Source organism: Cavenderia fasciculata (genome assembly GCF_000203815.1).
Source record: "Cavenderia fasciculata unplaced genomic scaffold Scf_EU5ZYIE02H8LDV-5, whole genome shotgun sequence".
NCBI lineage: Eukaryota > Evosea > Eumycetozoa > Acytosteliales > Cavenderiaceae > Cavenderia > Cavenderia fasciculata.
Window position 1 is genome coordinate 1,272,786 of NW_004457639.1, and position 18,457 is coordinate 1,291,242.

The 18,457-nt window shown below is 32.0% G+C and overlaps 7 protein-coding genes and 1 non-coding gene across 8 annotated transcripts; 3 read left to right on the top strand and 5 right to left on the bottom strand.

The window, feature by feature from the left end:
* Positions 1–830: 830 nt before the first annotated feature.
* Positions 831–5,511, top strand: gacQ (RhoGAP domain-containing protein; the record flags this gene model as incomplete). Its single annotated transcript, XM_004354190.1, has 8 exons — positions 831–1,319; positions 1,411–2,505; positions 2,720–2,888; positions 3,059–3,127; positions 3,203–3,669; positions 4,601–4,703; positions 4,796–5,288; positions 5,460–5,511. The coding sequence occupies 8 exons, from the start codon at positions 831–833 to the stop codon at positions 5,509–5,511; spliced, it is 2,937 nt and encodes a 978-aa protein (XP_004354242.1).
* Positions 5,512–5,676: 165 nt separating this feature from the next.
* Positions 5,677–5,838, bottom strand: DFA_10341 (uncharacterized protein; the record flags this gene model as incomplete). Its single annotated transcript, XM_004354191.1, has 1 exon — positions 5,677–5,838. One exon carries the CDS (start codon positions 5,836–5,838, stop codon positions 5,677–5,679), a length of 162 nt encoding a protein of 53 aa, XP_004354243.1.
* Positions 5,839–6,367: 529 nt separating this feature from the next.
* DFA_10342 (rac gtpase) lies at positions 6,368–7,040 on the top strand (the record flags this gene model as incomplete). Its single annotated transcript, XM_004354192.1, has 2 exons — positions 6,368–6,455; positions 6,544–7,040. 2 exons carry the CDS (start codon positions 6,368–6,370, stop codon positions 7,038–7,040), a joined length of 585 nt encoding a protein of 194 aa, XP_004354244.1.
* An 86-nt stretch (positions 7,041–7,126) lies between these two features.
* Positions 7,127–8,403, bottom strand: DFA_10343 (uncharacterized protein; the record flags this gene model as incomplete). The annotated part of the gene is made up of 3 exons (XM_004354193.1): positions 7,127–7,162; positions 7,288–8,109; positions 8,164–8,403. 3 exons carry the CDS (start codon positions 8,401–8,403, stop codon positions 7,127–7,129), a joined length of 1,098 nt encoding a protein of 365 aa, XP_004354245.1.
* A 107-nt stretch (positions 8,404–8,510) lies between these two features.
* On the bottom strand, positions 8,511–9,755 carry DFA_10344 (uncharacterized protein; the record flags this gene model as incomplete). The annotated part of the gene is made up of 4 exons (XM_004354194.1): positions 8,511–8,520; positions 8,549–9,332; positions 9,416–9,623; positions 9,690–9,755. 4 exons carry the CDS (start codon positions 9,753–9,755, stop codon positions 8,511–8,513), a joined length of 1,068 nt encoding a protein of 355 aa, XP_004354246.1.
* A 414-nt stretch (positions 9,756–10,169) lies between these two features.
* On the bottom strand, positions 10,170–10,242 carry DFA_10345. Its single transcript has one exon. It is a non-coding gene; the product is annotated as a tRNA-Ile (tRNA).
* Positions 10,243–10,995: 753 nt separating this feature from the next.
* On the top strand, positions 10,996–12,454 carry DFA_10346 (uncharacterized protein; the record flags this gene model as incomplete). The annotated part of the gene is made up of 2 exons (XM_004354195.1): positions 10,996–11,619; positions 11,687–12,454. 2 exons carry the CDS (start codon positions 10,996–10,998, stop codon positions 12,452–12,454), a joined length of 1,392 nt encoding a protein of 463 aa, XP_004354247.1.
* Positions 12,455–12,557: 103 nt separating this feature from the next.
* DFA_10347 (uncharacterized protein) lies at positions 12,558–17,882 on the bottom strand (the record flags this gene model as incomplete). Its single annotated transcript, XM_004354196.1, has 6 exons — positions 12,558–13,776; positions 14,213–14,267; positions 14,336–15,796; positions 15,833–16,196; positions 16,240–17,479; positions 17,515–17,882. The coding sequence occupies 6 exons, from the start codon at positions 17,880–17,882 to the stop codon at positions 12,558–12,560; spliced, it is 4,707 nt and encodes a 1,568-aa protein (XP_004354248.1).
* Positions 17,883–18,457: the final 575 nt, after the last annotated feature.

Below are 18,457 nucleotides of genomic sequence, written 5' to 3' on the forward strand. Positions count from 1 at the left end.
CAACAAATTAATTCTCTCTCTCTCTCTATTGCTATTTATAAATAATATTATTATATTATCATAAACAACATTTATAACCATACCCATACCCATAGTTGCCATCACCATCATTATCACCATCTAGAATCATAATATCGTAAAATTGCAGTTAGTATAGAATAGAGAAGAGAGTGTAGTAAATAGAAATAGAAATAGAATTAGAGTGTAGTTTAAACTAAATAAAAAAAAAAAAGAAGTAAAGTTATATATATATATAGGTTAGATGTTATTTATAGCATATTCAATATTGAATAACCAATCTAATTATTACCCTTTTTTATCTACTCTCTACTCTCAACTCCTAACCTTTATTTTCATTATTCATTCAATCAATCATTTATTTATTGACACAATTAATTAATTAGATATTTCATTCATTTTATTCAAAACAATCATCAATCGAAGGTACCATTACAATAACGCGCGATACTCTCCTTTGCTTGGTCACCATCGTCATTGATCAGATCGAGATTTCCATTTGTCTATTTTCTGATAACCAAAACCATCAAAAGTCACACCTGCATCAACTAATTACGATTATAAGTGTTGGGATTGCCATCATCATCAATACTACTACTACTACTACTATTGCAAATATTAAACATACATCATCATCATCATCATCATCAATACACCTCCCTCATTTCTCCTACGAAACTAGTGTAACAACATACAACAACAAACAGACAAAAGGGGAAACAGACAAAATAATAGTATAGTAGAAGATTAGAATAGTATAGTTACTATACATACATATATATATATACATACATATACACCGAGACAAAGAGATGAAGTTTGGTAAACATAAAAAAGAAAAGGAAAAGGGAGCAGTAGTTGTAGCGTCCTCATCATCAGGTGGTGCAGAAATTAGTAATAATGCAAAAGAATCGACACCTAAAAAGTCTTCTAAAAAGAGTAAAGATAAAGATAAAGATAGTGAATCATCATCATCAAGTGTAGATACAACAAAAAATAGTAATAATAATAGTAATAACAGTAATAATAATGTAAACGATAAAATATTTGGTGGACCACTTCCAACGGATGAAGATATACCACCAATCATTGTACAGACGATAGAATACCTAGAAACCTATTCACTAAAGACACCTGGCATCTTTAGAGAGAGTGGATCATTACAATTGATCACAAACTACAAACAATTGTTTGAAGCCCGCAAACCAGTCACCTTTGCACCACACGAAGATCATGTCGTCGCATCCATCCTTAAAGCTTATCTACGTGAATTAAAAGATCCTTTATTCTCTTTTGAAAATGTATGCTAAAAGAAAAGAATAGAATAGAAAAGAAAAGATTAAAATTGGAATGATTAATTAATATTCTTTTTTGATTTGATTTGATTTGTAGTATGATATGTTTATAGCATGTGAATCTATAAATGATGAAACTGTTAAATTGGAAGTAGTTAAAAAGGTTATAAAGTTGTTACCAGTGGTTAATATAAGGGTACTTAGATACTTGTTTTGTTTTTTGACAAAGGTGATTGCCAATTCCGAGCAGAATAGGATGACTGCCGAGTCATTGAGTATTGTCTTTTTGCCAACGATTCTTAGACCTTTGGCAAACGATCACCAGATACTACAGTACACTGTCGAGGACTCCAAGAGTACCAAAACATTGATGGCGACCATTATCAACCATTACGAGGCCATCTTTGAAGACCCAAGTGTCTTGATGCCACGTACACGTCAGACACGTGCCGTCACAGAGTTTGTCACCTCTACATCGACCCCATTCAAATTCAATCAAATCACGCCACCTCCACACCTCTACATTGCATCTCCTCCCTTACCACCCCTTCCCTCTAAAAGTGCTGCTACCATCTCTACCCCCTCTACTCCAACTCATAATAATAATAATAATAATAATAATGCTCAACCTTTTACTCCATTGGTACTATCTCCAAGATCAATTGATGATATTAATGTTCATACAACTACAACTAGTACTACTAGTACAACTACTACAACTACAACTACAACTACAAATAATAGTGTCACTACCGCAATTCCAATTGCCGATGATACAGGTAGAAAAGAAGTGGATTCATCAAAAACTGGAACTTCACCACCTTCTTCCTCGTCTACATTATCAACATCACCAAGTAAATCATCACAAACCCAACCTCCACCACCATCAATGTTACCAACCAACAAAGTTGGTGGACCACCACCTTTGCCTGTAAAACCAAACTCTTTTCTCTTTACTACTCCTACAATCAACAACAACAACAACAATAATAATAATACTAATGCTATACCAAAACCAGTACCAAAAATACCAAAAGAGAAAACTGGATCTTCTCTAAGTGTAAATCAACAACCATCAACTAGCACATCTACCACCCCAACTGCACCAGCTCCAACTTTCCCAAATGAATCACCAAAAATGACTAGAAAAATATTATTTGAAGCTGAAACTAGACCAAGATCTTCTACAAGTGTTTAAAACCAAAAATCAAAATCAAAATCAAAATTAAAATTAAAATAATAATAGTATAATAACAATTGTTATGCACGAAAAAAACACACCCAATCTCTCTCTTTTCTTTTTTTTTTTTAATAGTAATAATAATAAACAAAAGTTTATTTATTTATATTATATAATAATATTTCTCTATTGTATTTGTAATAATTATTGTTTGTTTTCTTATTAGATCTTTAAAAGATACCATCCAGATGCCATCCAGTTCCTGTTTCCCTCTTTAATTTTTCCATTTCCTCCACAAAATTTCACAACAAAAATTTTCAGTGCTGACGATTCGGTGAAAAAATTTTCAAAAAGCAAGCTTTGTTGTTCTCAAAAGTCAGCTACACCAAAAATAGGTATGGATGTTTGATATAAAGGTATGATCACTCGTCTGTTTAATATCATCAATTTAAAACACAATCAAATATAAAATTATATAAATATATAATTATAAATACTCATATCCTTTTTTTTTAAAGAATAATAATCAAAAGTAATAATACAATCATGCAATCAATTAAAATAGTAGTAGTAGGTGATGGAGCTGTAGGAAAGACTTGTATCCTTATTTCATATACCACCAATTCATTCCCAGGTAATTAATTATTAATTAAATTATTTAAAAAACATTTTAGGAGTTTTTAAACTAATAGTATTTATTATATTATAGGTGAATATTGTCCAACCATATTTGATAACTATAGTGCAAATGTAATGTTGGAAGGAAAAGCATATAATTTGGGACTTTGGGATACAGCTGGTCAAGAAGATTATGATCGTCTTAGACCACTTTCATATCCACAAACCGATGTTTTTATGCTTTGTTATAGTACCATTTCACCACCATCATTGGATAATATCAGATCGAAATGGTTCCCAGAAATACAACATCATTGTCCAAATACACCAATTGTTTTAGTTGGAACCAAAGTTGATTTAAGAAATGATAGAGCTACTTTGGAACTCCTTCGCGAAAAGAAACAAGTACCAGTTACTTTTGAACAAGGTTTGGAACTTTCCAAAATAATCGGTGCACAATCCTATGTTGAATGTTCTGCATACACACAAAGAGGTTTAAAAGATGTTTTTGATGAATGTATTAGAATTCATACCAATCCAATTTCAAAAACTAAAAAAGTAAAGAAATCAAAATGTTCTATTTTGTAAAATCAATAATAGAATTAATAATAATAATAGAATAATAGAAATAGTTTTTTGTAAATAATAAATAATAAAGAAATAAATTAATTCAGGTAGAATTAATTATTTTTTATAAAATAACATTATTAAAATTATAAATAATATTTACCTTTTTGTTGAGAGCTATTTCTTATTTGCAAATGAACAGATGACGAGTGAGTGGCCGAGGTAGGATGGAGAGATAGGTCAAATATGAAATGATTGTCATTGAATACGTAGACCTGACACATTCAGCTATACTACGACCATTGTCTACTACTAAAGATATTTTGATTGGGACGACTATCCATACTAGTCTCTACTAGAGCTGAACTGAAAGTACAGTGATCTCAAGAAGAAGTTGCTGTTAGACTTTTAATCATAACATTTCCTTTGTAATATCATCATCATTCAAATATACAAGTTTAGTGTCTAAATACGATCCGTGATCAATTCAAGTATAACAAAGTAATTGTGTATGTTAGGGTTTATATTCATTACATTGATATCTAGACTTAAGATACATACAAATATTCAGATATGTTTCTTTATTTGTTTGTTTGTTGATGCAGAGACAAATCGACTGATCATAAATTTTCCGTGATGTCGTTTCGATGAAAACATTTTTCAAAAAGCTAAACCATGCGCAAAAAGTCAACAAACCCAAAAATAGAAGGGTGTTCGACAATATAAAAGGTGTGATCACTTGGCTGTTTAATATCATCATATCATACAAATAACAAATAAAAATATAAATATTATATTTTAAGCACAACAATAATATTTTTTATATATCAATATCATCCCCCAACAATCATCTTCATATCATATCAAAAACACAAGATATCTTTTATTCATCTTTTAAGTAATAATTTTAAATTAATAATAGATATTAATAATAATCATGCAATCAGTTAAAATAGTAGTAGTCGGTGATGGAGCTGTTGGAAAGACATGTATCCTTATTTCATATACAACCAATTCATTCCCAGGTAATAATTCATTATTTAATTAGATTCTTAAAATTATTTGAACAATTAAACTAATAATATTTATTATACATTTTATATTTATATTTCTATAGGTGAATATATTCCAACAGTATTTGACAATTATAGTACAAATGTAATGTTGGAAGGAAAATGTTATAATTTGGGACTTTGGGATACAGCTGGTCAAGAAGATTATGATCGTCTTAGACCACTATCATATCCACAGACCGATGTTTTCATGGTTTGTTATAGTACCATTTCACCATCATCTTTGGAAAATGTTAAATCTAAATGGATCCCAGAGGTACAACATCATTGTCCAAATACACCAATCGTTTTAGTTGGAACCAAAGTAGATTTAAGAAATGATAGAGCTACTTTGGAACTACTTCGTGAAAAACAACAAGTACCAGTTACTTTTGAACAAGGTTTGGAAGTCTCCAAAAAAATAGGTGCACAATCCTATGTTGAATGTTCATCATACACTCAAAGAGGTTTAAAGGATGTTTTCGATGAATGTATAAGAGTTCATATTAATCCAATTTCCAAATCTAAAAAAGTAAAGAAATCTAAATGTTCTATTTTGTAAAATCAATAATAGAATTAATAATAATAATAGAAGTTTTGTAAATAATAAATAATTAATAAATTAATTCAGGTAGAATTAATTATTTTTTTAATAAATAACAAGGTCCCTCTATTTGAGTTACAATATGTTTACATACTTTTAAAACTTTATAATTATTATTTTAATAGTTTTTTAAAATTACATTTCTTGTTTAGTGGTCCAAGTGATTCAGGTGACTAGACTTGATTGTACTTGCCAATGGCCATTCCCAAATCCACACTCCTGTATTGCCGTCTCTAAATGGTTTTCAATCGATTGTTGACCGTCGTAATTGATAAGTGATCCCAAGAACGTCTGATAAATACAAACTTGTCATCACCAGACGTCCATCCTTTTAAAGTATAGTTATCCAAACAGTATCTTTAGAGATGAAGGAGAAGTCGTTGTTGCTAGACTGATCATATGCATTGGTATGAATGACCAATCATAACCACCTTCCTTTAAAGTAAGAGTAGTAGGTACGTCTATCGTCTCAACTTGCAAGTCCTCTTCACACGATTCATCCATCAAATACACAACTTGAGCAAGTTACTTTCGAAGCTTATTAGACAAATTATAAGATCAACTAACTCACAAGTAGCACGCTCTTCCTCTTCTAAAAAAGTACTAGTAACAATAAAGTAATGTAAATGTATGTAAGTTTATATATTCATTACATAGATATATCTAGGTTTAAGAGAGAGACATACAAATTCTGGTATATGTTATCTATTGATGTTGAAACAAATCGAATGATTTCTATCACAACAAAAATTTTCAGTGCTGACGATTCGGTGAAAAAATTTTCCAAAAGTAAAAAACAACTTGTTCAAAAAAAGTACATAAAAAATAAAACCAAAAATAGAATAGTATGTTTGATATAAAGGTATGATCACTCGTCTGTTTAATATCATCAAATTTAAAACAATCAAATCATAAATAAAACAAATAAAAAATATAAAATATTATAATAATAAAATATTATATTTTTTAAAAGCAACAAACAAATATCAATCTTTAAAATTAAATTTTTAATCTAAAAGTAATAATAATAATCATGCAATCAATTAAAATAGTAGTAGTCGGTGATGGAGCTGTTGGAAAGACATGTATCCTTATATCCCATACCACCAATTCATTCCCAGGTAATAATTAAAATTTTTAAATATTATTATTTTTTAATTTCAATATTTTATTTACATTATTTATTCTACATTTATTATTTCTATAAAGGTGAATATATTCCAACAGTATTTGATAATTATAGTAGTAATGTAATGTTGGATGGTAAAGCATATAATTTGGGACTTTGGGATACAGCTGGTCAAGAAGATTATGATCGTCTTAGACCACTATCATATCCACAGACCGATGTTTTCTTGGTTTGTTATAGTGTGATTGCACCATCATCTTTGGAAAATGTACGATCCAAATGGTCTCCAGAGGTACAACATCATTGTCCAAATGCTCCCATTGTTTTAGTTGGAACCAAAGTTGATTTAAGAAGTGATAGAGCTACTTTGGAATACCTTCGTCAAAAACAACAAGTACCAGTAACCTTTGAACAAGGGTTGGAACTTTCCAAACAAATTGGTGCACAATCCTATGTTGAATGTTCATCATACACTCAAAGAGGTTTAAAGGATGTTTTCGATGAATGTATTAGAGTTCATATTAATCCAATCTCCAAAACTAAAAAAGTAAATAAATCAAAATGTTCTATTTTGTAAAATCGAAATAGAATATTTTATATAGTCGTTTTATTTGTACAAAAAATTATATTTTATTTATTTTATTGTTTGTATTTTCATTTAATTTAGTCAAGAATAAAAATGAATTTAAAGTAATTCGACTTGTAAAATTGGTATTTAGATATTTTTTGAAATGATCAGACCAAATATTCTTTGCTCGACAAGAGAATGGAATTGATTGGAGTAATTTATAAAAGTGGGAAATGATTGAAACGAGATTACGTACTGCATTTTTTAATGTGGCTTTAATATTGTCCAACATTTTTTCGACATGATATATTGAAATTTCTAAATAATAGTCTACCAAATTATCATCATCATCGCAATCTAATAATGCCAATTGATAAATGAGTTTAGAGTATTTTCTAAGGGCTTGTTTTTGACTATATTGGTGAAGGGGTTGATGGGTTTGGGCGGTTCCACTTTTAATCCAATCAATGATTCGTTTTTTTTGTCCAATGCTTAGTGAAATGCCTGCCTGTTTTGCATGTTTAATCAAACTTTTAACTGGCGTAGCTGTGTCGTCAACCGTGAGGAATAATTCGAATAATTGTTCAAATAATTGATTGGTTGTTTCTGATTTGTTGTGGTGGTATTGACAATAGATTGAAAATATACTCAATAAGAGAGTTGAGCCATTGACACTCTGGCGGTACAAGCCAATAGCCCGAGGAACCAAAACATTATTGTATAAATGTATATTCTCTGGGAATAGGTTACACAATCTAACAAGTCGATCTTGGTTGGAGGAGTAGAATGGGTAGGATGTGATTGTCTTTATGATTGCTGGAAGATAAATAACTGCACCTTTTCCAACCGTTCCAAGGCATATCCAATCAAACAAATAAACATTGATAAATTGATTCGTCATATGTTTGTTGATAAATCCTGGTGCCAATAATTGTTGAGAGATCATATTTAAATTTTTTTTTTTAATGGCTCTATTTTCAACCCTTATGAAATAATGGATTACCAGATCAAGAGTATCTTGATTTATATCGGGTCCATGTAATAACCCAATAATACTATCTGATAATCTTGTACTAAACTAAAAACAATAGAAATTAATTAAAAGTATACATTTTTGATTATATGTACTTACTAGAAATGGTTGTCGTATAATCAATGTTTTTGCAGATGTAAAGGTATAATGGTGATCTGATTTTAACGATTTTTCAAACAATCGATCAATAAAATCTTGATTTGGGTTGAATTTTGTTTTGATACTTTTAAAATGTTGACAAAGAGTAAATAGTATACGAGGTTGTATAGGGTCTTGATGATTGATGATACGTTCCAAAAACGCTTGAATGATAGATTGGAATTGAAAAATGACGTCCATTTCAATTTTTAAAAGTAATCCCAACAACTCGTAATAAACAAGAATATTGTCTTGTGGTTCTATTATTAAATTTGAAATTCTTTAAATCATTATTAATAAAAAATAAATTAAATTTGACTGATAAAAAAAAAATACAACTACATACATTGTGAGTAGAATGGAATTGGGTTGTAATAATACTAGTTCAATATCCTTGATTTGGTTTAATATCCCAAGAAAAATTAATTTCTCTTTCCATGATGTTGAACAATTGTTGAAAAATACTTGGAGATATTCGGAAATAGTTGTAAGAGTCTGATCATCCCATTTAATAAATGCAAGAAATCCAAATCTTGATTTTGGTGCTATGTTTGGCTCACTATAGTTTTGACTATTCCAATCAACCATGAATCGACTATAATCTTTTTCAAATCGTTGTGGAATAAAGGTATCTTCTTTATAGGCACTTTGAAATAAAACACCAATCGTTTGTTTAAAAAACACTTGAAAATCTTTGTTCCTCCATAGGTTTGATTGAGGTGGCATATTTGTATAAATACTTTCTGTAATCTCTTGTAGTAATAGTAATAGTAGTGGTAGTTGTTGTTGTTGTTGTTGTTGTTGGTTATAAGCATTTTGATCATTAAATAGTTGATAGTGTTTTGATATTGATATAAAACTTGAGATCTCTTTTTCTCCAATAGTATATCCAATATTTTTATAATGTAGTCTCCAAATAGTATCCAATGTTTCAAATACCAGTGATGATCGAGATGATTGTCGAATCTTTGACAATGCAACCCATACAGAGTCAATTGTAGATGTTGATATCAATCTATTGAATGCTCGACCCAAATTAAACTTATGATTGCTCGGTTCCTTTAACATACTATCAACCCATTTAATAATACCAAATCTAAATATCTCTTCATCGTCACTATCTTGTTTATCTTTTTTTTAAATAAAAGGTTTGTATGATTAGTCACTTTATTCATTCCTTTCACTATCGCTTTACTATATATACAATACATACAACGATTAGTTAATAATAATTCAATTATATCTTTTAAATTTGATTTAGTAAATGGTTGATAACCCTGCTTTTCAAAAGCATCAAGTATCAATGATCGTATTTCAATCTTTGTTTCATTGCTTAAAAAGGGTAGTAGGCATTCCTGATTCACCGTCTTGAAATGACCTCTTCCAACTGCAAGATACTTTAACAATGAATAAAAAGCATTCTATATTAAACAAATATTATTAATAATTTCATCATATATATAATACTAAACAAACAATGTACATACATTGTTATCGATATCATCGCATATCATGTGTACCAAGTCTAATACATCTTGATCATTTGACTGCATTCTTCTGTTGTTACAACAATATTGTTTGTTGTCATGTAGATAAGATTGATGGAGAATAGTAATAATAATAAATTCTCTTCATGAAATTTTACCATACTTCAAAATCAAAAAAAACAAAACTTTAAAATTTTATATAATTAAAATGGAATGTTGTAGATTTTTTTCCGCAGTATGTTTTAATGATGATTTAGGGATTTGATAGAAATAAATAAAAGGAAACACAGGAACACAAGTAGGAAATATAAAAAAATATTTACCAATTATTTTTTTTTTTTTTTAGATCAGAATTTGATGGAAATTGATGAAAATTGGATAAATATGTAGGAAATAGTGTGGAGAATACAGGGGGTGACAAAAAAATGAAATCGGAGAAAACCTCGGAGGCAGCGGCAGCATAGATAACAGCAATACAATTGCTCATTGCAGGGATCGAACCTGCGACCGCGGCGTTATTAGCACCGTGCTCTACCGACTGAGCTAAACGAGCAATTTTTGATGATACCAATTTTTTATTTTCGCGTTTTGACGCGATTTTTTGACTCTTTTTTTTAAAGGATCACATGTATATCACTCATCAATGTCAAAACTCACCTAATCAATATATATGAAAAAGAGATAGTCCTTTCCGTTTGCTCCCCCAACCAGCAACTTTTGAAAAATAAAAAAAACAAAAAAAGTTTCAAATAGCCAACCATAGAGGTGATCATTCTCAACCTGTCATTTTATATTTACAAAAAACTGTTGTTGTTCACTTTTTATTATTTTATTAATATAATGGTGGATAATTCAAACAATAACAAAGACTGATAACTACTTAATGAACAGAAAGGTTAGAAGTACTGTACTAATATCTATACTTGAAAATCATTTAATTCAATTAACCTAACTCTTTTACATTAAACAATAATTAGTTTGAAAGTTGCACAAACTGCACAAACAACAAACTACAAGAAAGAGATTTGTTCAATTTGACGAATCATAACAAAGCAATGTATTCGTATAAATTGTATAGTTCACATGAAAATGGATCAAATGAAACATTCTTTTTTTTTGATTGGATCAAGTCAAACTCGCACGATTGTCGGTTAAAGAGGAAAACTTTTTCATTGGTCCTTTCAATCAAATTTGTTTTTTAATTTTCTCTTTCTATTTCAATGACACATACTATTTAAATGATTCAAACTCTATCACTTTTTATATATCTCACACATCTATCTATATATAAACTATCATTTAAATTATGTATCAACAAATCTTTTTCTTATTATTTTTTACAACTTTGTTATCATTTACAAATATTGTATTTTGCCAAAAAGCTGGAAAGTTGAATCCAGAAGTTCACCCACCTATAACCTGGCAACAATGTGATGCTACTGGAAAGTGTGATACTATAAAGGGAGAGGTTGTGATTGACGCCAATTGGAGATGGGTTCATTCTGACCAAGGCACCAACTGCTACACTGGCAACACATGGAATCCAACCTTTTGTACCGATGGTGTTGGATGCTCTCAAAACTGTTCACTCGAAGGTGCCCAATACCAAAGTGTCTATGGTGTCACCACTGACTCTAGTGCCGTCCGTCTCAACTTTATCACTCAAGGTCAAGGCAAAAACATTGGTTCACGTCTCTTTCTCATGTCCAATGCCACAAACTATCAAATGTTTTATCTGTTGGGTCAAGAGTTTAGCTTTGATGTAGATGTTAGCAAATTGGATTGTGGTCTCAATGGTGCCCTCTACCTAGTATCAATGGACAGTGATGGAGGTATGACTCGTTTCCCTGCCAACTCTGCCGGTGCAAAGTATGGTACTGGTTATTGTGATGCTCAATGCCCAAGAGATTTAAAATTTATTTCTGGTCAAGTATGTTTTTAAAAAAAAAAACAAAAAAACAAAATATATATATTGTATTAATTTAATATCTTTTTAGGGAAATTGTAAAGGATGGGTACCATCATCAAATAATCCAAATACAGGAGTTGGAGGGTATGGTAGTTGTTGTGCTGAAATGGATCTTTGGGAAGCAAACAAAATGTCAAATGCATTTACACCTCATCCATGTGACATATCTCAACAAACCCTATGCAATGGTGATGAATGTGGTGGTAGTGCTTCGGCCGATAGATATGCATCGATTTGTGATCCAGATGGATGTGATTTCAATCCATACCGTATGGGCAACCATTCATTCTATGGACCTGGTCTCCAAGTAGACACTAGTTCTGTATTCACTGTCGTCACTCAATTTGTTACTACCGACGGTTCACCAACCGGTACTCTTTCTGCCATCAAGAGATTGTATGTTCAAAATGGAAAGGTCATTAGTCAATCTGAATCAACCATCCCAGGTCTAACGGGTGGTGGCATCACCGACGATTTTTGTACCAAACAAAAACAAGTATTTGGAGATAAAGATTCTTTTACTCAACACGGAGGTCTTGCTGGAATGGGTAAAGCATTAAAAGATGGAATGGTCCTTGTTCTCAGTCTTTGGGATGATTATTTTGCCGACATGTTGTGGCTCGACGGTTCCTACCCCACCACTGCCTCTATCGATAAGCCAGGTGTTGCTCGTGGTCCTTGTTCAGCTACATCGGGTGTTCCAACAACTGTTGAATCAAAATATCCAGATGCCTATGTAATCTATTCAAATATTAAAGTTGGTCCAATTGGTTCTACTTTTAAGAAAACTCTTTAATAAATAAACAAAAAAGTAGTTTTCAAAATTAATTATTTATTTAAATGTTATATGCTTTGATTTTAAAGAGGCAAGATTCTAATGATAAAATTTGATTTGGAGATTATTTAAATTGGATGATCCCACCAACGAATCTTTTCTTTTCCAAGATGATACAAGAATCTTTTGATAATCTTCTTATTTGGAAATAGAATGGCATCTCAGCTTCTCCTTGATTCAATTTGTAAATGTTGAGTCTACTGACATTAGTTTGAAATAGGATATCATCAATTCTGAGGGGATAAGCTGATACCAAATCCAAATCTAGCTTATCTACATTTGAAGGGAGAACCTTATTGTTGTCAATATCAAAACATTGTGTGCCATTTGGGAGAAGTTTGGTCGACATTCTCAAAAATCTAATAGAAGATGGAAAAGAAGTAATTCCTGTGAATCTAGGTACACATAATTTAGTGAGTGTTGGTGGCAATGAAAGTTGAAGATTTAAATTACAATATGATTTTAATGATACCAAATTCTTTGGTAGTCGAATTGGTGTTTTACTTTCAAACCAATTACACTCATTAAAGATTGTTAAATGTTGAATCGATTCTAAATAGTGGAATCGATCTGCATTGCCAATATCTATTTTTAATGTTTCCAGTTGTGTACAAGAGGAAAATAGAGGTTCTGGAAGTCTTTTTCTTCTATTGGAATGGATTGAAATTTCCTTTAAACTAGGTAAAAGTACGCAATTCCCTATATCATATATATTGTTGGTATGAGATAATTCTAAAGTTTCCAATGATGGTGGGAAATCAAATGTACGGTACTGGACATCCCATGGTGATAAATTGAGATGTTTTAGTTTGTGAAGGTTCTTGATGACTGGAATGGTGGGGTATTGATTTTGTAGATTGTCTAGAGATATTAGGGGTTGGGAAAAAAAAGAAAGTTTAATCAATGACGACCGGAAGAGGAAATTGGTGGGAGGTTTGATGTCTTCAATGAAGAGGTTGGTCAATGTGTCTGGGAATCGGAAAGTAGAGTCTGTTGGTGTTATGGTTGCGCTATACATCAAGAGTGTTGTAAGGTTCTTGTTGTTTGACAGTCCATGTAAAAGTCTGAGATTTTGAATAGAATCAATTGCAAGGGTGGTCAGACTTTGAGGAAGATAGATTTCTTCCAATTCACCTTCAACAACGAGATATTTTACTTTATATGGTAGATTCCTAATGATTGGAGGACCTTGTTCCCCATCATAATCAATAAAATCGACATAGAGATTCTCCAAATGAGGGGGTAGCCAGTCTATTTGGTTGTCGTTGAAAATTGATGGATTGCTTTGGTACAAGATTAAATCCTTGGTTGTTGATGGTGGTTTCCTTTGAGTCAGTTTCTTTCATGAATACTTTTGTAATGGGTACAGAATCACTGTGAAATGATACATCACTGTAATAACTATATAGATACTTGGTAAATATATAATTAGTTGAGAGGTATATAATAATAATAATATATAGATATATGAATATATAGATAGTAATAATGTCTTTAGATTAGATTGTAAATGATTATTTAATTATAATAATAAAAGATGAATTAATGTTTATTGATTTCATTGGTCTTTTATAGTTTGTTGTTCGAGACGACTAACCGACAATAGTTTAGTCGTTAGTATTTTATCCAGCATACTTTCTATATTTGGCACCAGGATTAAGTATGTTGATAATTAGATGAAATATCATTGACTAATCATTGAACTGTACTTTAATTTACAATCTGAATCTAACATTCTCCCTTCTTAAATTGTGACCGAGTCCCACGTACCACGCTTGTTGAGATGGTAGGAAAACCATGGTTGCAACACTTGGTCACTGCAACCTGGGCTAAAAACCTTACCGGTGGATACAATGGCTAGGGATACTTGTTGAGTCTTTGATACGGCCCGGACGTGTTGTTGATTAACTAGATCGTTTGGCATCCATACCTCACAATCGTTGATATTAATGAGATATTCCGTTCTACTACGTCCATTTCCTTGATACTTGAATGTTCTCTTTGACTTGACGATAAACAGAGGTTTCAACCATGCTCTGCTTGTGATTACTCCAATACTATTGACTATATCTTTTGTTGGGGAATCATTGTTGTTTTGTTGTAATGATTGTATGATTCTAATTGAGTTCATTTCTTTCATATTGAAATATTTAGTTGTAGTTGGGGAGGATAGTTGTTGTCTGTATTGATGTAATATTTCTATAAAGTTGATTTTGATATCGTCATAATTTATCTTTGAAATATTGTAATTGGTGATGACGATATCTTCTTTTCCTATAACTCTATTATTATCTTTAACCTGTAGTTTATTCTTACCTTTACCTATACTCTCTTCTACCTTTTTAAGAGTATCATTCAACACAACTCTTTGCTTGGTCCAGTCAGCCGTATTTGGGACGTCGTCATAGATGTCGCCTGGCGCCTGGCTCACTATTCCTTGGTCTCCACCGGTTACACCTTGTCCTTGCAATGTCGATTGAATCTTATTTAAATCTTGATACAGAGTTCGATCGTCACCGACTCGTCCATCCAAATTGTCACGTGCACCTTGAGCTCCTTCCGTATGAACGGGATAATCTTGTACGTTCTCCGTACCTTCCGTATGAACGGGATAACCTTGTACGTTCTCCGTACCTTCCGTATGAACGGGATAACTTTGTGCATCCTCAGCACCTTCCGTATGAACGGGATAACCTTGTGCATTCTCAGCACCTTCCGTATGAACGGGATTTCCTTGTGCATTCTCAGCACCTTCCGTATGAACGGGATTTCCTGTAGCCAATAATGGTTTCAACGTTTTGATAAATCTAGGATTAACCAATAAGTCCTTTGACGTCGAACCATCTGCTCCCGCCACATAATCTTTAACTTCGACATTTCCACGAGTGTCCACTCCATTTACTAACAAAGGACCAGAATAGATAGGTTCTGTCTTATTTATGTGTGTATCTCTGTCACGACGCACATAAACCAAATCACCAGATTTAATATTATTCTCTACCTTGTTGTGATCATATCTTGCTTTGCTGATTGCATTGCCTTCGTTAATTCTCTTTATAACTATGTCTCTTATTATCTCTTTCAATTTATGATTCTCTGTTATTTTGATATCTGTGTTATCATTGAAGTTTGGTGTAAAAGTGTCTAGTAGATTAAGAGGAGATAAAGGATTTGATCCGAGATAAATAGTAAAAGGAGAATAACCAGTTGTTGAATGTACTGTATTGTTGATAGCAAATTCGATATTATCAATGCACTCTGCCCATGATACTTTGTGATTCTCTACACTACTTTGTAATAAATCTTTTCTAATGATATTTTCTATAGTTCTTATCATACGCTCTACTTGTCCATTACTCTGATGGTGGGTTGGGTTGCTATGGTTAATTTTGATGTTGTACATTGCCTCTAATTTTTTAAATAATTTCGAGGTGAACTTCGAGTCAGAATCAGAGATGATCTGTTTTGGTAAACCATGCAGTTTGAATATCTCTCGATTGAATAGAGATATTACACCATGTGATTTAAGAGTAGTTGTGGTAGGTATTAAACGATTCATTTTAGATAGCGCATCGACAACTACTAACAAAGCATTTACTGTTTTACCATGATATTTAGCATTAGGTAAACCAGTAATAACGTCTATATGAACACGTTGAAAGCAATAATTAGGTGGTTGTAATGTTACATTCCTTTGTTTCCACTGAGTCATTATGACTGATAAACACAAGTGCCACATTTGATACATCTTTCATATCTTCATTGACCACCTCTGCTTCGTTATCCACAATAGAGATTGAATTCTTTATTCTTGGAGCCATACATCTGTTGAGCATTCTTCTTTGGTTACGATTTAATTCTGACTTGACTGTTTCCTGCCAATCCATATCGTTACTAATATTTCCTAATCCATCTGCTATGTTTGTGGTAACATTATCCAATTCTTTCACAATCTTTTGGATACCATTGATAGGGTCATTCTTTGACAATAGTGTCTGATACACTTTCTTGATGTTGTTTTTGTACGATTTACTTTCATCGACTGTTAAACTTGGACTCTTGACGTCCCGAGATAGATTGATGATATGTGTGTTTCCAGTTGCGTCATTCATTTCTAGCTTAGAATTACCTTCGCCAAAACTAGCTTTGCATGACATGATTGTGTCAATTCCAAGTAGGCAAAGACCAGCTCTGTCTGTAAGTTCAAAGTTGATCTTACGAGTTATTTGACCACGGTTACTTGTGAAAATGACTGGAACGCTTGCTTGTCCCAACGATGGAACTGTATGACCATTTACCCCAGTAACAAACAAGTCACTAGTCATGACCATCTCCTTTGGAACTAATCTAAAATCTATAAAGTTAATCTCACTGCCAGTATCAACTTTTGCTTTAATAAGATTAGAATCAAAGTTGATAGAAATGTAGAGGTAAGGTAAAGTGTCAGAGACACAGGTCATGGATGACGATTTATTTCGAGGGCACTGGTTTGTCCAATGTTCACTACTACGACAAATATTGCATTGCTTGGTATCTCTTGATTTCTTGTCGACGTGTTGATTGTTTCTGTTGTCACGACAGACATCAGCTTTGTGACCAAATCGCTGACAGTTGAAACATTTGATTTTTGATAGATCTTGATTGACTAAATGATTGTGTTTTCTTTTGTTGTTGTTGCTGTTGTTGTTGTTGTTGTTGTTGTCAGATCTGTAGTACAGTCCAGATAACCAACCTAATGGATCACCATAGTTGAACTCTGGTACATTTATTTGACGATGACCGTTAGGAGCGACGGTAGAACTAAGCGAGATAGCGACGGATCTCATTTGAACAAAATCCATGGTTCTTTCTTGTAATTCCTTATAGATGGTCTTGACATTGTAAAATGCATTTTTGTACGCCAAGTACAAAACTTCGATTGTCATTATTTTCGTAAACACGACCAGCAATGATGGTGAAAGCATTTGTAAATGACGAGACCGTCCACTTGGTATCATAACGGAATTGTGTGAGCGACATACACTTGGTAAGGACCAGGTATTGAAATATCGATTTGATCGAGCCAGTGGGCTACATCATCACATTTGCTGATGGTCTCGATGCTGTTGAACAGGATTTTACCAGTACCATTACACCACAATGCTTTGTCGAAATCCTTTCCAAGAGAGTGAATGATCTCTTCGACTGAGTTGGATGATACACTAAGAAAACTGGCTACACTCTTTACAAAAGCATCATCGGTCATTCGATAATCATTGTTTTCCAATAGGTAATGCTTGACTTTATTCTCTGGGCCGGTTGGCACTGATTCCTTTGGCTGCAATTCCTCTAGATTAGGAGCAGGAGCGAGTGTGAGTCGTCTACGTTGTTGAATGTTGTCGTTACTCATTGTACGATTAATGAGGTTTGAAAATTTAAAAAGTTCAAAAATTTAAAATTAAAAAAAATTTAAAATGAGTTTCTATATATAGTAATTTCGGTTGTTTTTCGTAGTCCACCATGTAATAACTATATAGATACTTGGTAAATATATAATTAGTTGAGAGGTATATAATAATAATAATATATAGATATATGAATATATAGATAGTAATAATGTCTTTAGATTAGATTGTAAATGATTATTTAATTATAATAATAAAAGATGAATTAATGTTTATTGATTTCATTGGTCTTTTATAGTTTGTTGTTCGAGACGACTAACCGACAATAGTTTAGTCGTTAGTATTTTATCCAGCATACTTTCTATATTTGGCACCAGGATTAAGTATGTTGATAATTAGATGAAATATCATTGACTAATCATTGAACTGTACTTTAATTTACAATCTGAATCTAACAATCACTGTTTCCATCATAATCTTGAATCATTAGATTGGCCTTTACTTTTTGAAATAATTCTTCAAATGGTTTCATAGGATAGTAACGTTGTTTGGTTTCTTTCTATCGATATAACATGTTGTC